Here is a 26,672-nt window from a genome sequence, read left to right as displayed (position 1 = left end):
GTGTGTTTTTGTTTCATATCATTTGTCCCTGCAGGGTGCCGCTCACGGTGCTCCATCAGGAGACAACAAGCTGGTTCGTACCACCAGAGTGAGGCGGCAGGCCCCGGGGGAGGATCAGCCTCCCACAGCTTCTTCAGCCAACCAGACCCTGCGGGAGCAACCTGTGGTCTTTAACCACGTCTACAACATCAATGTTCCCTTGGAGTCTCTGTGCTCCGTTGACCTGGACGCCTCCGCACCGCCGGCCCCGGGTGACAGTGAGCTCTTTTGATCAATTGACTGTTTTGGTTCAAGCGTACTGTAGAGTCTTACCTAGATGCACCTTTTACATGCACATAGACATACAACCACCTGCTTTAGGAAGTTATAAACGCTTGCTCCTTTCATGTTGCAGGTTCTCGAGCTGAATTAGGATCCAGACCGTCTGTAGAGGGTCCAATGAATCCAGCAGGACCGACGGAGTACACAGAGCAGACGCTGGATGCTGACAGTCAAGTAGGCATTTTAATAACATTTCATTTTGCTTTACAGAATTTGATTTTACTTGATACGCCTCATCTGTTCAAGAACCCATCTGTGAATTAGTTTCTATGGTTTTTAACTTTCCCTCACAAATTTAGCAAATTCCTCAGACCCCAACACACTTTCTTGTGCTCTGTTTTATATTTTCATTTCTGCTGGCTACATTGTGCTGTCAGTAAATAAATAACGGTCGTGATGGAGGCTTTTCGGGTGGTACTTTAGCAGCATTCTGCCGTCATACAGTGGCATCTAGTGTCCTCAGTTGGTATTTGCCAGAACAGTTTGATATATATCTTGCTTTTTAATATAAGTGACCAGACCAGCCAGACACAAAAGAAAAGTGTGAATTCAAGTCTAGAAAATAGGGTGGAAAACATCAGTCTCATGATAAATGAGTTAAGGATTGTTAAAACGCAGCAAGATATAATTGTTGCATACTGTTTTATTCTGGTTCAGGTAACATTCACTCATCGTATCAACATCCCGAAAGCAGCGTGTGGCTGTGCAGCAACAACCACGATCCAGCAGCTCGCCACCAGGGTGGAAATGCTGGAGAGGGAGGTTTCTATGCTCAGGGCTCAGTGCGGATCAGGATGCTGTGGGGAGAGTCCAGTTATGGGTGAGTAGTCTTTAACGCTGACAATAAAGCATATAGCTCAGGTATGGGCAACTGGTGTGTCGCAGGCCACTTGTGCCCCTGTAACGGGTTTCATTACGTTTTTATTTGCAAAAAATGTATTTGTCAACCACTTTATATTGATTCAGTGCACTCAGTTTAAAGACATACAGTTAGTTTTCACATATAATTCACATGCGTCTTCTCAGTCTGGCCTCTCAAGCAGGGAGACTACGATGTTTGTAGCCCTCATGATGATCTATCTTATCCATCCTTGATATAGATTAAAGCTCAAGGATGTAGTTTCTGTTCATGTGGGGCCTTCGTGCTTGCAGTAAAAAGAGCTCCGTATTGAACATGCAACTTTGAAGGCAAACATGAAGAACGGCAAGGTTTCAAAAAGACACCTGCACACACACACACACACACACACACACACAGAAATAAATCCAGGTACTAGAGGTAAACCAAACAGAAAAAAGAGTCAGGCAGCCGCAGAATATTGATGCCGGAGGGCATCTTGCTTTCTTTTTGTTTCTCCTGTGGAGTCTCGCAGCTTAAGAGGAAGGGAGAAACCTTTGGTATTGGCAGAAGAACAGAAGAGGAAAAAAAAAACGTGTTCACTATTCAGGAGATGTTGCCGTTAAGATATTAGAGAGGACTGGCATGAATAAAGGTAGAGAATATATTATGGTTAAAAGGTCTGCTCCACTGACACCATCACCCCATTCAAATATTGTGTGAAAATGCTCCATTTCTACAGTACGAATCTCCAGTAGCCATGATCAGAATCAGAAGGAGGATCAGACGCCGGGCTGAGGAAGTCGAAGGCAGGAAGGAAACGTTCTAGTTATTACTAGTTTTCCTTTTTAAATATGTTGAAGTTTTAACTTATTTCAGGAAAGTTATGAAATAATAATAAAGGCCTTATTTCACAATACTGATAGTAGTGAGAAGACAAAATTAGTCTTTTTTTGAAAGGTAATAGAATCCCTTCACTTGTTACTGCAAGTAGGAAGTAACCTGGGAAAGTAACTTTTACATCATTTCTGATAGTCTCTGTCAGGCCTCGTTCATACACTCGTAGCTTCATTATTGTGGTGTTGCTGTGACACAACAATTTAGTGAGTGGTTGCTGCTGACAGTGGAGGATTCAGCAATGAAACAGGCAGATATTTCTCCTCAAAATTCCCCAAATCCATTTTAAATTATATGCAATTAGTCCCAAATGCTGCTGCATGTCTTTTTAAAGGATTCCCGCAGGCACCAACTTCACACATATTTGAAATGCATTGGCTTTCTGTCACGTTTGAGTTTAAAATTCAGATTTGAACATTTAGAGCCTTCCAAGTGTATTCAGCGCTTTTACAGAGCTACTCTTCAGAGCAGACATTACGGTTTGTGCCTCCTACTCACTTTAAAATGCTGGAGGATTGGGCTTTTGAGGTGGTTGCATCAAAGCTGTGAAATGAGCTACCATCCTGTCCATGTTACCAAGCAAGATTTTGGATGATGTCTCACTTGTCTTTCTCTTTTTCTCATTTGGGGTCAATGCTTGTATATTTGTGTTTTCTTACTTTTTTTTTTTTTTTACTGTTGTGGCACATCACAGATAATTCTGAATTGATTTGTTCCTACAATTTGTATTAAAATGTAACAGATCACATGGCTGAGTCACTTTTCATTATATTTAGCTGAAGTGACATCAGTCAAGTGGAGCAAGGTGTTCTTTAATTTGGATGTTAACACTTATTGAAAGAAAGAATTAATGATTGAGAATCTCTCTCTCTCTTATAAACTCTTATAAAGGAAAGCCGATGTTTAAAGGCAATTAATTCACAGTGATTGCACATATGGTTTGATGTTAACATTCTGATGTAATTATTTTACGGTGCTGTCAGAAAGGCTGCGTTCAAGAATAGAGTTTAGTGGAATAGTAACAAAGCTGCTCTTTACTAGAAAGAGAGACAGCAGCTCTGAAGCTCCACAGTGTTTCGCAAAAATAACTGCGAGTTGGTTTTTCCACAAAAGCAGTTCGTGACCTCAACCTCAGTGCCAAAACTGTTTAATACATTAATTGAACGTGTGCTTTTCCCCAGGCCGCCTGGACTTTGTCCCCGGCTGCAGCGGCCACGGCAGCTTCAGTTTTGACCTGTGTGGCTGCATCTGTGAGGAAGGTTGGGGCGGTAAGAACTGCTCGGAGTCGCGCTGCCCCAACGACTGCTCCGGTCAGGGCGTGTGCGTGGAAGGCGAGTGCGTGTGTGACCGTGACTTCGGAGGCGACAACTGCTCGGAGCCCCGTTGCCCCTCGGACTGCTCGGGCCGGGGCTTGTGCATCGACGGGGAGTGCGTGTGCGAGGAGTCCTTCACCGGCGAGGACTGCATGGTCGGAAGGTGTCTCAACGACTGCTCGGACCAGGGGCTGTGCATCAACGGGACGTGCCAGTGCCGGCCCGGATACGTGGGAGAGGACTGCTCACTGGTCTACTGTGCCAACAACTGCAGCAAAAAGGGCGTCTGCAAGGAGGGCTTCTGTGTCTGCCAGGACGGCTTCGCTGGAGATGATTGCAACTCTGGTGGGCCATTAATTTTCATTCTTACTTATCAGTTTCATCATCTGACGCGTGGCAAGTACCTAAAGTAGTTTGTCTGACCTTTAAAGGTTCAATTCTCTGAAGCAGAAACTCTCGGTACAGAAGTGGTCCAGGATCAAGTGACTCGGGGCAAAAATCCAGCTCAAACAAATCTCAGTGTTATTTGGTGACCTACTGATAGTCAAGTTAGAATATTTAAACAATAAACAAGTATTTTTAGATTAGAGCAGTGACATACCATCGAGTGCTAACAATGCTTATGTGACAACATTTGTCACTACCATCGATAAAGTAACAGAAATATTTACTTCTTAAAATGGAGCTTAAACCAACACAACATTTTTGCTTGATGTCTACTTATTAACTGAAACAAGAGCCACATTTCTTCTTCTCTCTGTCAACGTCACCCGTTTTTTTTTTTCTGACTTAGAGTCTCACAGAGCTGGCGCAAATCCCAGCTGACTCACGCTGAAGGGCAGGTACAACCTGAACAGGCCAATCCATCACAAGGCAAACACAAGGGGACATAAAATCTCATAGCAAACACTTGCTCACACCTAAAAACAATATGCACTCACCAGCTGATCCTACAACCATGTTTTTGGAGTGTGGGAGGAGTCAGCGTTTCCAGAGGGAATGTCCACTTGTGCAGTGATAATATGCATATTTGACAAAGAAAGTCCGTGAGAACAGAACTGCTGCCAATTTCACTGAGATAGTACTGTTAAACAAAAACAAGCAAAACATTCCAGTAACATCCTTTTTTCACCCAAAATAAATCCAACTGCATTATACGTACATGTGGAAAACAAATGTGCAATGCAATAAACCTGCTCTTTAAACAATCTTCAAATATCAGCATTGACGTGACAAGTGGCTCATTTGCAATGACTCTTATTGTCTATTCATTTTCTGATTTGGTTTCGAATCACCCTTTCACTCCGTTCCTGTTGGACGACCAGAAAGCAGAGAACTAGAGCTTTGTACCAGTATAATAGTCATTACAGTGGCCAGCAGGACTTCTGCAGAACAAACACCCAATCACAGGCGAGGTTTATCTCCATGTCACGCATTGTTAACAAAGCTTCTCAGTAATATCAAAAACACTGATATTAAATGTTAGTTATTTCAAAACCAAAATGATGGAAACACTCAATGGACATTTTTTTTTTTTTTGACAATTTAGCAGCCATGAAATTAAATATAAGTTTAAATATCAAAAGCATAAATTCCATTCAACCCCACCGCACACAATCAATATCTTACATTTAATAAACATATATAATTGTTGTAATTGAATGCAGATATTCCAATGTGAAGCATGAGACTATCTTAATTGTTAATAATCAGTTTTATATAAACAAATAACAAGAAGTATTGACTTAATGCATGATAAAATTTTCAAATCAATAATTATACGGTGTCAAATTTAATTAAACTGAAACAACATTGTGTAAATCAAAAACACTAAGAAGCCTTTGGAAGACTTGAAAAAATGTAAAAATATAAATATTATCAGCTCATCTCATCTCGTATCGTGTGGAAGGTTTTCAGGTGAATAATCAATTTTGCAGATAACTGGTGTAGAAGTTTTACTGCAACTCAATATTAATCTTACAATTTCTCAAATGTCAGCAAATTAACCAAAATGAATCCTCAATTATTTCATAAATGGTTCACTCATTCTTTTATCAATGGTATTAGAGTAAAGGATTTTAACTTTAGCCACCATTACAACTGGTGAGGGTTAGGTACCTTTCACATTTGAACTAATACGGTCCCCATACCCAGTACCTGGGAATCAATACCGGTACTCAACGGGACCAATGTTCAGTACTTTTGGGTGTATTTCATTTGTTCAATTATAAAATCTCAAAATCTTTCAATTTAACATATTTATTGTTCAATATATAAATTTTAACAAATATATCAAAACAAAATCCAACTGTTTGTATTGTGACACACAGTTCATGGAACATGAACATGAAAACCCTTAATTCCAACAAGGCAGAGCTTTTCCTAAATAATGCACAAATTAAAGCCCAGCTCCACATACTCGTTCATATACGTCACATTGTGACGGCAGAACTGATGCTGTCGACAATTGAGGACTCTTCAGCCTCGAGAAAAATCTTGACCAGGAGCTTCGTCACATTAGAAGTATGTCCACTTGTGGATGGAGCCGTAGTTTTGTCGTATGTTTGAGCCCTGTCTGTCGGCCCTGCCCGCTCCATTGTCTGAACCCAGAGCGACTGACATCTTTACGCTCGTGTGTCTGCAATGCCGTGTTCAAGTCTGGCTCGGGCGGCATCGCTCGGTTGGTAGAGCGGTCGTCTCCCATCAGAATGTTGCAGGTTTGATTCCCATCTCTGCCTGCCTCCGTGTCAGAGTGTCCTTGGGCAAGACACTGAACCCCAAACTGCTCCCATTGGAGTGACAGCGGCTTGCAAGGCTGCAGCCTCCAATGGTGTGTGAATGGGTGAATGTGATGAATCATGTAAAGCGCTTTGCGGCTGCTCTCAGCGAAAAGGTGCTATATAAGTGAAGTGCATTCACCAAAATCGCCTCCTCTTCCACTCCTCATAGTCACAAGGATGCATTTAGGATTTTGAATGAATTTTGAATAGGGACTCCGTACCGAAAAAAAGTACAGAATTCGGTTGCCGTCCCTACAATTGGTGTTTGCTGCCCAGTGGTACAAAGAGGTCCGAGTTTGCAGATAGATGAAGGCTGCGGCACGTCGTTCAATTATCAGCAGACATTAGCCGCAGCTGAGACTTTCTCTCTCCAAGCTGAGCTTCGCCTTTGATCAGAGCTTCTTTCACGCCACAATATCAGATTCTCCTCCACCTTCTGATGCACGCGTCAACACAGTGACAGATGAAGATGGACAGGGGAGCGAGCGATAGAAAGACGGGGATGAAAAAACATCATATTACTGAGGCTGACTAGTCCGTGGGGTCCTCCCATTTAATATCTATACCAAGTGAAAGAGACTGAATTGCTTATTTCTTTGCAATTAGAGGCTAAAATAGCCGGCGCTGGTAGAGGTTGGTTGGCAGAATACAAAACGAAGCAGTTCAATTACTGCAGACTTGTAGGGTGACAGGCTTAAGTGTTTCATGTTATCAAAAGCTGAAGAAAGTGGCGTGCGTTTTTGCTTCAATTATGGTGGCCTATATTCTCCCACCACGAGGAATAATGGAGACTGTTGAATTTAAATTGGATGTTAAAGGCGTGCGGTGGGAAATACTATATCTTTACATAAAAATATGTCCACCCACTAAACAGAGAACAACTTCTGCTGAGGACTGACACTTTACTACCATCATTCTAAGGCATCCTGGCGCCGCTGTGGGAAAGCGGCAGTGACACTCCTGCTTTGTTTAGTGCTGCAGTGTTGACAACTGATATTTGCATTTCTCATAAAAGTTGTGGATGCACAATGCACCAGCTGCAATGCAGCTTCAGAGGCCTGCAGCATATATCAAAACCACAAAAGTTTGGTATCATCCTTGATGCATGCCCACTTTACTGCCGTGTTTTATTGCCCCATTTAGACGCATGGAATCAGTCAAGCTCATGGCTTCATCAATCAACTGTGTGGCTTTTTTTTTTACTTCCAGGAAGTCTAAAGTTATAACAATATAGAACCCTACTGTATAAGTTATTTTTTTCCTCAATGATTGACTTCTTATATATGCCGCAATGCCAGTCCCACCATATTTGACACAGTCATACATTCATTTTAAAGATCCCATTAGATATGAATCTGTTTAGTTGTTTTTTTTAGAAATGTTGAGCATGTCTTATACATGTTTTAAAGCAAAAAGAAACTATTGTTTCATGTGTTATACATACATAATGAATAAACCTGTCAGAACGGTACGTATTTAAGATGAATGTCCATGTCGTGCTCATGATTCCCAACAGATTTATACCACTACAGCAGGTGAATATTTGATATTTATACCAGCTCTTATCCATTTGTCTCTTTGTCAGCATTGGGACATCTGGGTCATTTTGGAGTTAAAAACAGATATATGGTGATACAATCATCTGTCACTATCAAATCATTGCCTTTTAGACTCATGAATTAAGCGAGAACACATCTTTTTGGATTGCAATAGTGAGAGTTCAGGCTCAAGGGAAAACATGCAAACTTCCCATGAAATTGCCTCGGCTCAATCCAAAGTCTTCTTGCCGACTTGTTGTTCACTGATCCACCATACCACTCAGGGTCATATTTAAAGTACATCAGTGTGACACTTTGACTTTTAGTCATCCATGCAGAGTGAGCTTCTTTTCACATGTATTTGCGTGGAATTCATGGACAGACGCAGCAGCACCGGTGTTGTAACTGTCCATCCCTCCATCTCTGTTATCAGCTGATGTATCTCAGAGGCTGCGGGTTGCTGCAGCCAATCACGGCTCACAATGAGCAACATCAGGTTACAGCTTGGACAGGTTGTCAGTTCAGTACAAGGTAAACACAGAGACACAATCACACACCCTCACGTGTATATCTATAGCTATCAATTAACTTCTGACGTGTGTTTTTTGTACTGTGTGAGAAAAAGCTCACACAGGAAGAGGAAGGAATTCTGGACAACAAGGCATTCCAGCTTAAACTCACACCATTCATTCCCATCTGTGATGGGAAAAATCCTTAAATATCATAAACCATGTCCCACACTTGTTTTTCTTTGTTTAAAAAGCATCTTTTACATTATTTTTTCAAAAGAGTCACTGATGTACTGTAGTTTTTTTGGTGGTTTTTTATATGAACAGTCATTATTACGCTGATCATCAGAAAAAACCTTTAAACTATATATAAATATATATATTTGTTTTTTATTAATTTAGTTAACTATCATCAATGATATGTAGGTATTGCATCTTTTGAATTTGGCTAAATTGTTATTGTTATTTACAAATCACTCCAATTTACTTACTTTCAGTTTTGTTTTGTTTTGTTTTGTCTTAGTTTTCTTTTCCAGATTTAAAATTGGGACATTATTGATTCATAAATGGTGTAAAATTACAACAAGCTTAAAAAAATATATTTTCCAATTAAAGCACAACACTTTTTCATAATCTTACTTGATACCACAGTCCCAATTTGAAATACGATACTGATCCACTTTTTGGTGGTTTTTGTTGTATTATTTGTTGAAAAAAATAAGGCCAGGGAATGAAATATTTCTCTCATAATTTAATTTATTTAGTCTTTTTGTAAGACAACTATAAAGTCTAAATCTACATACAGACTTCTGTTGTTTACACCTGAATAAAATGCTGTACTTTACGAAAGTAAGAAGCTCCTCTTTGAATCGGATCAATATAAAGAAGTCGTCTCGTACTCATGGAGTCATCCTGGGTTTTTAGCTTTGATGAATTCATTTTCTGTTCCGCTTCACAATAATGTGATTATTCACAGTCGTCCATCACGCAAAAAACCCTAATGTTTTCTGCCAAAAGTTTCATTTTTGTCAGTTGAGCAATTTAATAAGAGTAATCCCATTGCACAAAGTAGCCCGGAGGTAAGTGAGTCCTCTGATGATGCGCTGACCTTTGTTGTCCACTTGAGTTTCACCATCAAGGTCTTAGTTCAGTAGATACTGCTGTAGCTGCCTATAATAGCATACTGATTAGACCTAATGAGACTTACAGACTCCAGGCAAAATTCCTCAATAACCTTCAGCAAGTTACTCTTTTTGAAGTAAACCTGAGGACAGGCAGAAATGATTTAACACATTTCATGAGAAGACAAAAGCCTTGAGTTTTTGAATTTGTTACAAGTGAAATAAACAATGGAAGTGTCGTCATTATGTAAGCTAATTGGGGCTTTTTTTTTTCTTTCTTTTTTTCAGTTATTAGGCTCTGAGGGCTGTCTTCTTTCACATTTTCAGTGATTTTCTTTATGCTTTTGTCTGTAGACAGCGGTGGGCTGGAGGTATTGTCTCTATCTATTCTATACATGTTAGTAACCTTCAAATATTTTGCAGGGATTTTTTTTTATCCCGCGCTCACTCTCAACTCATTTGATTTTGGAGGCGAATAGGTGAAAGTCAAGATGACGCTGACATAATAAGTCTTGTTAAAGTGGTGCCTCTCGAATGACAGGCTTTTTCTTTCTTTTTGTTTTTTCTTTTAGATGTTAACCCTCATTTAAGGAGACATTAATTAATTCAGCGGACAAAGGTCAAACTCACTGCAGAGGTTGCACCGGACTTTTTCTTTTTATATAACTTAAATGAAATGGGTCATAAGAGTACAACGGTAATCTGTGATTACTTGTCTTCTGTAACTAGTGGACTAATACTATGAAAGTTGTTTGTTCTTATGATAATAACAAGACATTTTGGGCTTTGCACTTCTATCACAATAGCAACATTGCGATTTCACATTGCTGCAACCTGCATACTCAGCTCTGCTGCTCATCCCACACATGTTCGACACAAATGTTTACCTACTGCAAAGAGAGCGAAACCAGCCAACTAACAATATTGGATCAATTGTCCGAAAACATTGCCGCAAATATAAACATCTATTTCCTGACTTGTCGCGTTATGTTTGTTTTAAATGCATGAAGAAGAAACAGTTTCCGCTCAAAACAACAGATTTATTGTAGTGCATGTATCATTTTCACTATCTTAAACACTAACCTCTACATTTTGCACCCCTATTTAAATCACATGTTGTGTCACTGCCATTAGGTGAGGGTTTTGTTTGGAATCAGCCACATGTCCAATAACATCAATTGGAATCAGCAGAGAGAGACACGTGAAGCTTCTGACATTGGGAACATTTGAAGTGCCGTCCTCATCTGCCATCCGGCTTCCTTTATTGTGTCATTTATCCCTGACATGTGTTGAGAAATGTTGATAAGATGTCTGGATGCAGCTGACCTTGGAGACCGCTTCAATAGTCCCGCCAAATATTTGTATTCAGATGCACTGCTCGGTGATGACCTTTAACTTGGACACAAGGTTAGATGCTCATTGGTAATGTTTGATGTTTCGAGTATTTATTTTTTTTTATATAAAAACTAAAAATCTGAGTTGAGATTTATCAACGTTGACAAACTTTTTACAGACTTTTCCATCTGCTTTTCACTCCCTATCCAACTTGCTTGTCTGCTTCAAGCGTCATTGTTCGGCCTCCCGCATGGCCTGATTCAGTCACTCTCCTCGCGTTGTTGCTCCTTCTTTTTATTTCTTATTTCCTTTATGTACCAGGCAAAGCTCAGTTGAACAAATAAAATAAATCAAAGTAAATGCTGCAGGAGTTCTCTGCACTGTGTTGAAATGAACGCGCCCTCCCTCCCAAACCCCCCATGCAGCATGCGCACATCTGTCGAGTGCGTGAGCAAGGAGCTCAAATGGCTACTAAAGTGTCCAAAAGTTCCCTGAGGAGGACTCGGGGCGCCGCTGTAGTGTCACGGGAGGTGAGAGGTTGTTTATCACATCCATCACACTCGCTACTCCTTCACTCCTCGGTCTCTCCTCGTCTGTCCCTCCTTCACTTCCTCTCCCATTCAATATCAATTATTCACTCCTCAAGCACATCCCGTCTCGTCTTTTCCCTCCCTTGTTCTCTTTTGGCTTGTGTGTATCCAACCCTTCACTCCTCTACAACCCTGTCTTCTCCTCTTTTATGTCCCTCACCTGCCTCCCCCTTTTTCTCCCTGTCTGCTTTTTGGGAAATAGGATCTGTAAACACCGTTGCTTCTGTTTCCACATTCACATTCAACACCAGCTTTCAGGTTTATAGCTCCACCATTGCCACTCCACACTCTCTTCTAGCTACAAGCGCACAGATCTTTCAGGGTTATGTGCAATATGCTCAAGTATGAGATTTACTTACTCAGCTGTCTGGAGGTGTTGCTTTTTTTTTCCTTTACAAGCTGCCTGCATGCCAGCTGTTTCTGATCACAGAAGTCGATTTGACAGCTTCTAAATAAACTGGGCAGGATTTGAGTTGGACTTTGTGAACATAACACGAATCAAACGAGGATAAGATAACATATACATCGATGCTAAAATTGCTTCTAAATTTGCAGATTAACTTGGTATCTCATGGAACACATACAGTATCAGCCTCCAGAAGTGGAGATATTCTTCTCGAGGATGAAAAAAAGAGCATCTGAAAACTCAAAACCAGAGAAAAGACTCTTAACTCTTGTCACGGTTTAGTTCCCAGCAACTGATGAGTTCTTTATTTTCACATCTATTGGCAATGTCAGACAATTCAGAACTAACATTGTAGGTATCCACAATGTATTTTCACTTATATGATTAGATTAGAACTTTTCAATTGAGACATCGTATAGCAGTTTATTAGCTGCAGAGTTACAGTCAGTCTGAATAATATGCCCCTGACAAAATATATTTTCATTTCATTTCATAAATACTTCATTTTAAAAACCTGTCACTACATGTTGACTTGGCAGAAAAAAAGATAGTTATCTCCATTATGAGATCTCTATGACTTAAATAGTAATAAAAATCCACTTTTGTCAACCTCATGGTCTTGACTTGTAAATACTAATGCATGTCCTCGAATTAAAATATTTATTGAATAATGGCGTTGCAGGTGGCACAGTGGTGTCGTCGTCATCACCCAGGCTGGATTAGCTATATTCCAGCTTCTTCCCACAATTCAAACACGTGCAAACCAGATTACTGGATGACTCAAAGGTTTATGTGCACGATCCTTGGTCTCTTTACCTGAAGTGGACTGACAGCCTCTTGAGGGTGTGTCCTGCCATCTGCCCAGTCAGCTGGGATGAGCATGACCCCGACTTATTAAAGCAAGCACAAAAGATGAATGAATCATGGCATATTTTGTACACCATTAACTGATAACGAATCTTGTGACTGACAGTCGCTTTTCAGTTTTCATTGGCGCTTCACTCGTAACTTGTGAAATATTCTCAGAAGACAGCTATCAGATTGTATAAATCTCCAGGTTTTTTTGTGTGGTGCTTGTAATAATTGAACAGGCTCTTTGTATTAGTGAGCCATCTGAGGAGCTGCAAAATCACTGATTTCTTTCAGATCACACAATCAGAGTGAAAAACTTTTTTCCTGTGATCAGTCAGCCTGGCGCTGTTTTTCCTGGAAGTTCTTCATTTAGCTTGTCGGAGCTGAACAAACAGATGAAGTCAGTAATGCAAACTGGAGGTCAGCACTGGGGCGCATTGAGTCAACCAAAATCCTTTTTAATTTTAATGAGTATCACTTAAGTCTTTTTTTATACAACACAATAGGGACTTGGTCATTTATTGTATTTTGTTTTTGTTGTAATCTGTTCTGCTTCAGTTTTCCTTCCTGTCAGAAGGGATTTTTTTCCCTCCACTCTCACCTTTGCTTATTCATGAGAATTTATTTGTCTTATTTATATTTTCTCTAAATGTAACTATGTTGTAACTGCCACAATATAAACTCAATGGAATTCAGTGGTTTCGGTTTAAATTGATGTATTATTCTCTTCAAATATTGTGACTTATTATCAATGTAAAATGGTCACAAACTGATGAATGGACTTAAAAAAACATGTTGTGCTTTGCTCATCTTTTTGGGCGGTTTGTTTTGTTGCAGTGGCCCCAGCCATGAACCTGAATGTCCGAGGGGTGACTGATGAAACTATTGACCTGGAGTGGGAAGGGTCAGTGGTGCTGACAGATTTCCTGGTGACCTACACGCCGAGCAGCCCGGGAGGTAAGCGCACATTCATGTTCTGTCCCTTCCAAGCAAGAAGACTCGTCGCTTAGCTCTGTGCTCCTTCCACCTCACTCAGATAACTTCTTTAAAGGAAAGTGTCTCCATTTATCTTTGTGGCCCGTCCCTCTGTCAGGTGTGCAGCTCGAGATGCGGCTCCCAGGAAACACCACCACCTGCACCGTCTCGGGGCTGGACGCAGGCGTGGAGTACAACATCAATGTGTTCGCTGTCATCAACAGTAGCATCAGCGTTCCTGCCAGCATCACGGTTTCGACCTGTAAGTGCGGGTTTTAGATACAGCGTCTGTCTTATTCAGTGCAAGTCATTTAGTACAACCGCTCGTTACTTTTTAAAGTTACAGGTTACTACATATAAAAAATAAGTTGTTAAATTCTCTCCTGCTGCTTCGCTGAAGATTAATTCCCCGTCAGACCTGTGTTATTGATGTGAGTCAGTTTAATGTTTGACTCAGTTCATTTTATTGAGAATAAGAAGAAGCAACGAGAGAGTCCAGATCAACTACCAACATCTAAACAGCTCTTTTCAAGTTGAGCTCATGGTTGTTAAATGTTGCGAAGAGTAAAAATGGATGTCATTCGGACATGTTTCATGCTGCTGCCAGGAGGACTGAGTTAGCTGAGGATGGATGAGAATCTATTCCTGGAGCAAACAAGAGTTGATGAAATGGTAACAGAGCTGCTGAAGCTAAATGTTGAGTAGGAAATAGTGAGAGAAAACAGATCTGCAGCTTTCCAACTGTCTTTTTGTAAAATATAAGTAACATTCAGTGCCTGTATCGGCAATACTAATTTCACAATAGTAATCTGTAACTAATGATTGCCAAAGGTAGTGGTCTTAATGTATTCATACAGTCTTATCTGTAAGCAAACACACACTTTGTTTTGGTTTTTTTGTTTGTTTGGGGTTTTTCTTGCTTTTCCGTTAGTTAAATCCTTCCAAAGATGTTGTTCTGTGTCAATAGAGTGAGGATACCACCTGCTATCCTCACCAACTGCTTCTGATTATCACCTGTAAGAACTGCTCAGTCCCACTCACACGATTTGCACACAGTCACAGCGAGCGTTCAGGCAGGGAGGAACGCCAGGGCTCCGGACCAGCGAGGGAAACGTGCCACTAATTTCCCTGTTTACCATAAATGTACAAACTTGTTTTGCATCGGTTGAGTAAAAGCCCCATTTCATTGGTAACACGTAATCAAATTGCACATGAGCTAACACGTGGCCACATGCAGCACGCTGCCATTAGTGCTCTCTTGGCTTGCAAGAATTATTCTCCATTTCACAGATAAGTGAATTTAATTTCAATGATAGCAGAATTCGGAGTAATAAAGTCAATTTAGGGCAATTAAGCCTGATGCAACCATTTTTCACCTAGGATGTGATTTATTGGGTTGTCTTTGCTAAACTTAATTATGAAAAGTAGAATTTGATTATATCTGGGAAGATTTTGGATCTTCGTCGATGCCTGTGAGAAAGTAAATAGTGTAGATATTGAGTTACGATTGTTTGTTTTTCTTACAATGCTACAAGGAGGCAATATGGAAATGTCAGTGCACATTTTCAAGTACACCCCAAAATGTTCTCAGGTTGTGTTTTTAGGTCTTTTTCAAAAATAGCAATCCATGTGAATCAATAACTTAAGTGCACCATCATTCATAATCGAAAGAAGTATTAATGTTGTTTGTGAAAGAAAAAAAAAACCACCACAAAAACAAACACGAAAACTGCAAGATAAAGGTTCCGTATGGGCTCTACACAACATTAGATGGCGTTGTGATTTATGGTGTGTGTGGGTCAGTGAAGAACAATAATACGTCTCGGGCTACCTCTCCAGATCTCTCCAATCCCGATGGCTTAGTCTTCAAATCCATCACCGAGACGTCGGTGGAGGTCCAGTGGAAACCGTTCTACTATTCCTTCGATGGATGGGAGATCAACTTCATCCCCAAGGTAGAGTGAAGCCCTGTGAACGGCCGGCGTTCCCGTTCATTGTCCGCACAACTGTAACACTGCAGTGAAGCATCTTTCAATATCTAGGACTCATTTTTAAGTCACATCCTTTTTATTGATGTGCATCCAGGTGATGTTGTTCTTACAAATTAGGTTTTTGTCAATTTCTTTTATTATTTTGGTCTAAACATTTTCTTTTTAATTATTATTTCTGTGCCTTCTTTTCTCACTTTACTATTACATCCATATATTGTAAGTTTCCTATTATTATTATATTTTGTATTTTAGTATACTTGCACATTCAAACTCACTGTGTTCTCTTTTTTTTATAAGTTTCCTTTTCTTGAGGTAAGCTTCCATGAAAACTACTGGGGAGTTAGTTCATGAGTAGTGAGGCTCTCCTGCCCCACGTAAACAGGACTTCAGAGAACTAGTAACCAATCTGCTCTTGACAAAAGACAACGGGCGACAGCTTCTAAAAGGTTTTGACCTTCGACAAACATTAACTATATATAATTGCATAAAGCTCTTTTTTCCTGAATTAGGCAAACGTGATTCGATTTGCTAAATTGAGGAAATCTCTGTAAACTGTAATAGAAACCTTCATGGTTTCATGTGGCCACCAACTCCATTTTTTGCAAGCCAATTTCTAAAAAGTATTACATTATTGGTTTCATAACATGAATCTCATTTTCATATACTATATTCTGCAGATGAATACAGGAATAATTCAAAATGACCTTTTTTAATTAAATTAGATTCTGATACACCATTGTGGTAAAAGAAAACTTTGTGATCCTCGCAATAACCACAAGCGTCCTAAATTCCAGTTAACGGGGCAAGTTGTTGAAAGTGTAGGGTTATTTTTGTTTTGTCCAAAATCTTGCAAATTCGCAAAATCTGGGTATTTGTGTGTCTTATATGCTTCATTAGTAATAAATAACAAACCCACTCACAATTGAATCGATGTCAGTTGGTTATTACTTTCATAATCCCATCGCTTTCTAATGTGTTGCTATCCAAAAGCAGTTTATTTTACTAGTGAGTGTTTTCTGGAAGAGGCTTCGAAACTTTCACAGTTTGTTTTTTGGCAATATCAGTGGCATCTTGCAGAACACACACACACACAGACACAGACACACACACACACACACACACACACACACACACACACACACACACACACACACACACACGCACGCACGCACACGCACAAGAATAATTCCCAGTGTAGTCTATTGAAATGTTCCAGGACCTTACAAAACACGACTTATTGGAAAGAATCATTTCAATTTTTCCCTCTATCTCTGAATGGCTTCAAGTGTCTGCACAAAGACGAGGAGCAAAATAACTGGGTGGATTTACGCTTTCTTTGGGGGGTTGCTCAACTTGAGGCCCATACCAAATTAAACGAGCGGATTGTCTTAAGCTTATTGGCTATTAGATGGATGAGCCATTAAATTCTTTTCCCTGAATAACTGTCGGTAAAACCATTGCAGGGGCCAGGTTCAAAGCCAAAAAGCAAAACCCTTTCTCTTTGAAATTCCTGCTATAAACTCAGGTACTCTCCGAGCTCTAATCTCGTCCTCCTTTCACAGTAATTGGTTTTCTCCTTGAAGCTTTTCTCTGGGGAGATATCCTTTTGGTCTGGCCAGGCACTAAGACTAAAATCTGATGTCAGGATGCTTTTTTTTTCTTCCTCGGTTTATTTTCCAAGCCATTTTAAAGGTAGTAAGTTTGTGACTTAAAATCAACACTCCTTCTAATTTCCTTTGTTTGGTTTCAGCTTTGCCATTCTCTTTCTCCACATACTTCACTATCGTCCTACTCGTTCTTTCTGCCTCGCTCACATTTCCCTACTAATGTCTTGTTTTTCCTTCCCATCCACCACCTCCATAGCCCTTTCCCCTCTGCACCCTCAAATCAGCCCCCTGCTTCCTTTTTCTTCAATCCTTCTTTCCCTATTTCTCGACCTCTCCTCAGTCTTTGCTCCCTCTCTCTCTCTCTCTCTCTCTCTCTCTCTCTCTCTCTCTCTCTCTCTCTCTCTCTCTCTCTCTCTCTCTCTCTCTCTCCACTCTCTCTCCAGCCACAGGGGAAATCATATTATGAGTTGGCAGTCCCACCCTCTGTGGATTAAATCCAGCAGTGGGGATTGTGAATTTTGACAATCTCGTAATGGAAGTAGGCATGAAAGCTTTGGCCTGTGTGAACAAAACACAAAAACCACTACCCTGTGAGGAGGGAAAGCGGAGAGAGAGAGAGGGAGGGCGAGCTTCGTGACCCACCGTTAGCATGGTTAGAAACAGCCACAGCATATATTTGACAATAAAATATCACACTGCTGCTGTTTTCACTTTTATTAGAAGCAGAGCATTTTATACCTTGTACTTTACTGTGATACACTGCAAAACTGCAAAAGAATCAGCCAATCAACTCTATGCATAACTCATATTGGGGACAGGTGCACCCCTTAAATGAAATTTTGTTCAGAAATATGTATTTCTATTGTGGATTTTTCTTATTATATATATTATATTACAATATTATTATATTGAATATTGAATAGGATTAAACCTGTACTGTTCTCTTAATGTGTATGTGTATATAAACACCCACTCTAATGAAAAAACAAACAAACTGAAAGTTACTATATAGGCATCAGGTGTATGATAACGACAATACCACAAAAGGACAAATATACGACAATGTCACAATTTTAAAAAAAGTGGTTTTGTCATCAGCCTGATGCAGGCTGGTAGACAGTTTTGTTTTGCGAGCCCTGAATGCTTCAGCTCCCCGTGACGTTTCCAGCCGATTGTGCTTTGTTTGGTGTAAGATAAGAGTGACGTTGTCTCAGAATACTGAACATCATTGGTTGAGGATGCTCAGTCAGGACAGACGGGGAACATGTTGTGAGTTATAGCTGCTGATGTGCTCTGAATCCATTATGTACTGGTGCCACAAAGCTGTGAGAGCCTGTACGATGCTGTGAAACACAAATTACTGTATTTAACTATCATGTAATAGGTGGCTTGATATTTTTGTTACGACAGGTGTATGATGATTAAAATGATTTTCTTTTGCATATAAGTTGAGATGACACATTGAATCAGAGGGAAACAGTAAAAGAAAATATAGTAAATTTGCTTTTATGACCATATAGGAAACAATCAACCATCAACTTGGAGATTTTGCACATTTTCAAGTATAACCATAGATATCAGGTACAATAATGTGTAATTTTGGCACAAACTGAACCTCAAACGTGATTTCTAAGAGCTCTTCAAGAAGGTTTATGCTGATTGACAGCTACAAACTGGATCTAAAAATTTCCGGACGCGTGATGATGGTGACCAAATCAGTATTTAAAGGGGTATTTTGCTCAGAGATTATGTCTGTAAAAATTAATAATATTAATAATGGCTTGGATTTATATAGCGCTTTTTTTCGCACTGACTCAAAGCGCGTACAGAGACCATTATTCATTCACACCCATTCATACGAGGCAATGTGGGTAAAGTGCCTTGCCCAAGGACACAACGACAATTACTTTTTTTAATAGAGTGGGATTCGAACCGCCAACCCTCCAGTTATTGGACGAACGCTCAGTGGTAGAGTCTAGAAATCATTTCAGGTGTAGAGCTGAGGATACTGTGAACATTTCTCTTTGGATCTTCAACCCTGTTATTAGGGCACAGATAACAATGTAACATCAGTCTTTCCTGCTCTGACAACTGCTAGACAGCACTTTCAACCAACACTGCAAACAACAAATGAGGGAAAGCGTTTAAACCGAGAGAAATAACATAAAGGTGCACCAATGTGTATGTGGCAGCACACAGCAACACAACACTTCATTAACTGTGCAATTACTGGCCACTTCATTGGATACATTTATAAAGGCAAGTCATACATTGGGCCCAAATGGAAATAACTGTGTTAAATTATGTTTGAGAACATCAGGAAGGTAATTTGATTCATTTATGTAGTTGTAGTTTGCAGTACCGTTGGAGTCAAGTCAACTTTATTTACAGAGCACTTTAAAACAGCTGTAGCTGAAGCCAAAGTGCTTCACATAAAAGACAGAATGAAAATAAATAAATAAATAAATACAATAGAAGAGTAAAAACAGTGAAATACAGTAAAACAAACAATAAGAATGGCGACAATAAAACCAGGCACAGAGTCTCAAACGTTGTTAAAAGCAAAAGAATAAAAATGGGTCTTGGGTCTCTCAAGATTAGTTTTAAACGTGGACAGTGAGGGAGTGGACAACATTTCATTGAGACGTGTGTCGGTATATGTCAGGGGTCACCAACACGGTGCCCTCGGCCACCAGGTCGCCCCCAAGGACTCACAAATGAGCTGCGCCTAAAAAAAAATGTTTTGCTGTTGCCATTCAGTTTTGAATCATACTTGCGTTTATATAGGTTTAAAAATAATGTCTTAAAAATAAAATAATTTAGAATATGTTTATAATACATGACGTTTAGATCCCCGGTGTGCTGTGTGGAGAAACGACACTGATGTCACAGACAGCGGAAATTATTCAATTAACGTTAAATAATCAGGATCTGCACAACGACTGAATGACATTAGCCAGACCGCTCACACTCGTGGTTCTAAAAACTCTGAACTCTGATTAAATGATATCGTAGCGGCGTCCAGCAGCGGCGGGCAGTGGCGGCCAGAGAGGGAGAGGGTGCTGATCTATTCCAGGCGGGTGAGAAGCTTCTGGGTTGGAAAGGAGCCGCCGCTGTAGTGTCTTTAGTGATGAGAAGATTGAACTAAGTGACGCCGGGTTGCGGGGGTTCGACCAGGGTGTAAAACAAGCCAGGTCCGTGACTGGGTATATATGTGGCTCCACACACACCCCAGTCATTCTACCATCAGCTGCTGTACAGTTCACACACTCCAGATTGAGCCGCATCCAGAGAAATTCCATACAGTTGCGCAGGGAGGAAGGACACGGCAGCGGAGCGAATGCTGTCATGCTCTATTACGCATCACCACGCATCACAACGAATCGACACGCTCAGTTGCAAACGTCACAAATTCGGGCGATTCTTGATTTTCTTGGAATCATTTTTTTAGCAGACAAAAACATGCTCCACGAATAGCAGGAATATGTCATGTCATGCCGATTTAAGAACTACTGTACATTCAGATGCATTGCCTCACGTAAAGAATGTCACGCATGTGTCCGGAATCACGGGAAAATGATATTCAAAACTCATGGTGCCGATGTGTAAACGCAACTTTACCTGCCTTGCGGGGAGACGAAGGTTTGACTCCTCATCGGTGCGTCAATTTATTTTTGGTATGCTTAGTTCATTCTAAAGACGAGGTTTTGTTTATTCTTTTTATTTTCAACCTGCCATTCCCCAGTATTTTTATGTAGCACAGAGGTTAAAATCGATATATGCAGTGTTCTCTTCATTTTTATGTCCAGAGGGTTTTGTGGCTCCCAGCGTTTCTGTTCAGTAGGAAACGGGTCCAAATGGCTCTTAGTGTTGAAGGTCACGACCCCTGGGCGAGTGAGAATGGGACTTTTTTTTTTTCTATGAAATGTTGTTGCTGAGATTAATAGAAATAAAGTGTTGAGTATTGAAATTATCTGCTTCCTTCTGAGAAATCATTAAGTTGATCAGTTCATATAGATGAGTATCATTAATAATAATATAACTAAAGGCAAACTGAGCAAACTTGTTATTTCAGAGGAGTGTGTCAAACAGGTAGTGCTTCGTAAGTCTCAGTACCTATGAAGTAGCTCTCAGTTTCTAAAAAGTGACCCCTGGTACATGTTATCCACCTGATTAACATACACGAGGGGCGAAGGGTTACAGCTCCAGATAATACACTCCAGCTCAGCACAGCCATATGCCACGAAATCAGTGATCAAAGTTCATTTCTTATGGACATCACTGCTGATGTTTCGCCTCGCCCCTATAAACTGAAATCTATGCATGTGCACAAAACTTTTGCTTGTCCTCCCTTGTTTCATGTGATTGAAAGACAACTAAGGCGTTAAGCACCAAAAGCGACCTCGCTGGCATGGAGAGTAATTATGAGCTAAATGACACAGGAGATGGAAGCAGGATTATGGGAATTCATTTTGTTTAATTTAGCATCGCCTTCACACTGTATTATTATTATTATCATTGAGATTGAACACCAATTGTTGTAGGAACATTACCGTGGTGTGTTACTTCCCACCCTGGTAATTTAGTGGAGGTGATTAAATGGATTACATCTCTAATTACAGATTTGATTCAGGAAGGTAGCAAGCTGTTGTACGTTCTGCTTTAATACGAGCCTTCAAAGCTCGGGCGTTCGGGGATTCTTGGACCGGCAGTAGGTGGAACATCTGTCTGTCGGCAGGAAGCGCGTTTGCAACATTGGCTCTCTGAGAACAGCTGGGAATAGCTGGTTCTCCGTATGGATGACTGACAGGTCTTTGGAAATGTGCAGAGTGCTGCCTCTGCAGAATATGGTCCGAGGAAATATTCAGTGTTGCGTTTTCAGTTTTGCAAAGTAAGAACAGTTTGAGGAAAAACATCCAGACCTTAGCATGCGATTCAGTGAAATTACAAGCTGCATGAGTCACTGTTTGTCTTACTGCCGAGGATTTTATCAGCCGTGTTTCTTATCTGCGCTAAGAGAAGTCCCGCACAGTCACTGACATTTACACACAAAAACAAACGACGTTCAATACGTACGAGTTCCAGCTTCTTCTTCTTCATCTCGCCTTCTCTGTGATTCCTCCCAGGACAACGATGGAGGGATGACTGCCCAGCTGCCAAGCACCATCACATCCTTTGTACAAACTGGTCTGAGGCCAGGGGAAGAGTACACCGTCAACCTGGTGGCGCTCCGAGACCAGGGCCGAAGCCAGCCGGTCACCGCGACCGTCACAACACGTATGTAATAGTGATGTCGCCTTGCATCCATTGATAATATCAACTTCACATCATCTCCAACCTCACATTACATTAAAGTACATGTTATTTATGATGGACATTTCATTTAGGTAGATACAATTCACCAGTAGATTGATACAGCGATAAGAAGGCAAAACATGGAAACATAAAATACAGGGATGATAAAATGGCTTTTAAATAGTAAACTTAACTGTGATTATTCAACGAGAGAAAAAAAAGTGGTGGATTAAACAATCCTTTGTAACAACCTATAAAATAGTAATGGTCAATAACATGATACCTCCTGTTAATGTGTGATAACTTGGACTATTTTAACTGTAATAAAGCCAATAATGGAATAACTAAATGGTGAAGCACAATATGTGATCCATTGTCATGATAATATTTTCCCTATATTCATTTTCAAAAAAAATTTTTTGAAATGTAATAAGTCCAGACAATATTGTAATAATACTTAAATAAGATGCTTATCTCTTAGAAAAAATTATTTCATTACATTATTAGAAAGTTATTATGTCATTGGGTTTATTACATTCAAAGTGGCCATTATTCCATCATTAGTTGCTGCAGTGTAAACTGCACAGGATGCATGCTCCCTGTTGTGTTTGCTCACTCTTATTTCATTATCAAAATCACTTGTTGAAGTGTTTTATTGCCAGTTATTATATGAATTATCTACTATTTTCATATCTGAGAAGCTGGAATAAAACTGTGCTTGGTGGGGTTTTTTTTTTTGTTTGTTAGTTTTTTTAAAGAATAACAAATGATTAATGGATGTACATAATTACTTATTTTTCTAATTGGTAATCAAAAATCACTCCATTATTTTGACCTAAAATTGCAGAACAAATCAAGATATTTCACCCCCGGAACAGTAAGCAGCGAGCGTGGCCCTAACGTATTGGGCCTGCTACCGTTCTTGTCACAAACGTAAACCCCTCTGAGGTATTGCACCCACCCTTCACCCAGCTGACACCACTTAGACAGCTGTAATAGATCCAATTCAAACCTCGTCTATAACAATTCAGTCTCTGATGTCAGCAGTCAAAACACCATCAATTTCCTGTCAGGTCTTTGTTCATTTCACGGGTTGTAATTAAGTATTGATTAATAATTCATGGCACGCGCTCATTAATTTTTCACTGCGGTCCCGCTGCATGGCACCTTATTGGATAAAGTCAGAGGAAGAGACAAATTTGAAGTCGCTGAATTATTAAGAAGAAAGATTTATTCTTCCTTGGAGACGGAGGAAGCGCAAGCGAAGAGTCAGTGGGAAACCACGGGGAGACCAGAGCTGATGTGGGAACTGTCTTCCTCAGGAAGTTTTCTAGGACGGGACCCAAGGGGCCAATTTCTAATACATCAAGGATCAGGGTGGACCTGCAATATGTCGAGTCGAGTGTGGGATTTATTTAGATCTCAAAAATACTCAAAGAATGACTAAGGAAGGGCGCCCAGTGTGTGACAAAGGTCTTTTTTATAGGAGTTTTCCCCCCGGGGCCACCATCAATGATTCATTATGCTATCATAGCACAACAGGGGGGTTTCACTTTCAAAGCATGTGAGCTGAATTATCCATCGTGGCTTGATTTGTCTGTGAGTTCTTCAAACGTTTATTGATGGTTCGTCTATTTGTTTCTTTTTTCCCATACACTATTCAAGTGCTAATTATTACCAATTGAGTAGCATAAGCACAATTTAATTTGAGTCACACGTTTTCATTTATCAGACTTCCACTCGTCAAGTAAAGTGTTTTTTTAACAACATAGATTTCTGATAAATATTGAAATATTAAATGAAGAGCTAATTATCACTTGTTTTAACACCCTATTACCTTGACTGAAATGTGTGAACACTGCTGACGACGCTCTGACAATGACCGTGTACCGAGACAATGTCAAGTGAATTTTCAGATTTTAAACATTTCGTGTTTTTCCTAATGCGTTTTCAGCTCTTCCCACTTATTAACTTCCATTTTGTGGGACTCAGCATGAAGGAATCTCAGCTTATATTTTACACTGCGCACTGATAAAGCCTATTGTCTCGGCGTGGTGACAGCTCTGATAAGTTTTGCTTCATTTGCTGTCAGAGCATCTTCAACAGATAAGAAATCCACATTTTACCATCGTGAAAGCTCGAATAACTCAAACTTTCGGGAAGAAGAAATATGTGCAAACTAAAATCGTTTTATAATCACATAAGTTATTTACTTAACTTGAAAGCTTCAGCTTCTTTTGTTGATGATATAAATGGAATTTTATCTACTGAATCCACACAATTGTCATTTGCTTGTCATCTCAAAGTTTTAGTGGCATCCTTTCACTTTTTCAGCTTTTTTGTTCTTTTGTCTCCAATGACTCCCTATTCTATTCTATTCTATTCTATTCTATTCTACTAGTTTACATGATTTAGTACTACAGTTTGTTAAACTATATTCTGTTACTATATATATATATATATATATATATATATATATATAAACTGTTGCATTCTATTCTTAACCATTTTGTCACATTTTATTGGGATCAATCCTGTTTCTATACTTTCCTGTTTTATTTTATTTAATCGTATTTCCTATTTCTAATGCCGCATTTACAATGTTGTTATCCCGCAGCACATTAGTGACATTTTACCCACTTGATTAAACTGAGAAAGTACACTTAAGCACTTCTAACCTGTAGTTTAACATATAAACCTGTACTCATTTCAAGTTAAGAAGGAACACAAATTAATATTCCGAGTGCGAGACATCCATAAAGTCTACTTCCTGTCCCCTCCCTCGTGACTGAGCTTTCTTTCTAATCGTGGCAAAAGGACACTTTTTAATCAGGCGTCTTTGTCCTGCAGTGATTGATGGCCCGACTCAGCTGATTGTGCGGGACGTGTCAGACACCGTGGCCTTTGTGGAATGGACGCCACCCAAAGCCAAGATCGATCAGATCGTGTTGCGTTACGGCCTCGTCGGAGGAGAGGGGCCACGGACCACCTTCCGCCTTCAGCCCACACTCAGCCAATACTCTCTGCAGGTATGTGTGTGTGCAACAAGCTGTGAGGAGACGCTGAAGAAATGATTGCGATCTCCAAAAGATCAAATGTTTTAGTCAAAGAGTCACTTCTATGATAACACCTCTGGTACGTCAGTAGGTGAGGATTTTTACAACTTCGTAGCGTACAGTGTGTTTACCGGAAATGTGGAGCAATTCAAGTGTTTTCTATTTTAAATGAATGTTTGTGAAATATCTACTGACTGTAGATCTCTTTCTTTGACTCTGTGAGTCTTTTTGTGTTCAGAATTTTATATATATTTGCTCAGCTGATATAAAAGAAGAAGAATTTTTTTGCTATTTTAGAAATGAGAACGTTTTGCACCCAAACAAGTACTTGATACCTGCAAAACAAGTCACAAAAAAACTCATATATTTTCGATATATTACACTGTACTGAGGAGTTGAGTAATATTTACTTTAAAATAAAGTGGTTTTTGCTTGTTGTTGACCTTGTTTGTCACAGGACAAGTGGCAAACGACATAGAAATCTAAAATAAAAGAATAAAAAAAAAAATCCAAAAAGATTAGACATACTTGAGTGTGTTTTGTTTCCTTTCTTCCCGCCACAGGTTCTGCGTCCCGGCTCACGTTACGAAGTATCTGTGAGCGGTGTGAGGAAAGGAAACGAGAGCGGATCCATTTCCACTGAATTTACAACCGGTGAGGTCTGACAGCAGGCAGATGTGGTGATAGTGTTGTTTTGTGATCCTGTGGCTGCCTGTGAGCACACAGCAGTAATGACATATGGTCTAATGTACGCCACCCTGTTTATCTGTATCCGATAAGGTAGTGAACATCTGTGCTACATAATTCTGGCTCTATTGAAGTTTGCGCAGCAGAAAGTATTTTTATTTTTTTGTACTTTCAGCTACATGTAGAGTGAAATGTGTTTGTGCAGATATATTTATAGAATAAATATATTTTTTGTTTAGTTAAAAGAAGCAAAATCTGCAGTAAATGGCTTTTGGCATAAGAATTATTTAAAAAAAAAAAAAAAAAAAACAAAGCCATCACTGATATGGAGATTAGTCTTCTAAATGAGACTTTAACTTGATGTGTATCTATGTGTGATGTTGTTTAAACTGCTGATGCTGGCTCATTCACAATCCCTGAGAATTGGTCTCTGTGTCCCCAACATTGTCAGCTTTATCGTTCTTCTCAGAGATCGATGCCCCCAAGAACTTGCGGCTCGTGTCCAAGACCTCCACCATGCTGGAGCTTGAGTGGGATAACAGTGAGGCTGAGGTAATGAGA

General features: G+C 39.9%; 1 protein-coding gene across 4 annotated transcripts in view; it reads left to right on the top strand.

The window, feature by feature from the left end:
- Nucleotides 1–26,672, top strand: part of tnr (tenascin R (restrictin, janusin)) — a 230,737-nt gene that overhangs the window by 142,945 nt on the left and 61,120 nt on the right. For 2 of the 4 annotated variants that reach the window (XM_080460231.1, XM_080460229.1), the window contains exons 6-16: nucleotides 35–257; nucleotides 395–495; nucleotides 979–1,141; nucleotides 3,238–3,714; nucleotides 13,338–13,457; nucleotides 13,594–13,737; nucleotides 15,315–15,430; nucleotides 22,200–22,350; nucleotides 25,219–25,397; nucleotides 25,988–26,078; nucleotides 26,581–26,663. In XM_080460231.1, coding sequence (XP_080316357.1) covers nucleotides 35–257; nucleotides 395–495; nucleotides 979–1,141; nucleotides 3,238–3,714; nucleotides 13,338–13,457; nucleotides 13,594–13,737; nucleotides 15,315–15,430; nucleotides 22,200–22,350; nucleotides 25,219–25,397; nucleotides 25,988–26,078; nucleotides 26,581–26,663 — 1,848 coding nt within the window. Of the gene's footprint in view, nucleotides 1–34; nucleotides 258–394; nucleotides 496–978; nucleotides 1,142–3,237; nucleotides 3,715–13,337; nucleotides 13,458–13,593; nucleotides 13,738–15,314; nucleotides 15,431–22,199; nucleotides 22,351–25,218; nucleotides 25,398–25,987; nucleotides 26,079–26,562; nucleotides 26,664–26,672 lie in introns of all 4 variants that reach the window. The other 2 variants (XM_080460230.1, XM_080460228.1) reach the window with 1 other exon arrangement.

The sequence above is a fragment of the Lipophrys pholis genome (assembly GCF_963383615.2).
Source record: "Lipophrys pholis genome assembly, chromosome: 1".
Lineage (NCBI taxonomy): Eukaryota > Metazoa > Chordata > Actinopteri > Blenniiformes > Blenniidae > Lipophrys > Lipophrys pholis.
Note: the sequence above shows the minus strand (reverse complement) of the source record. Positions and strands in the feature narration are given on the sequence as shown.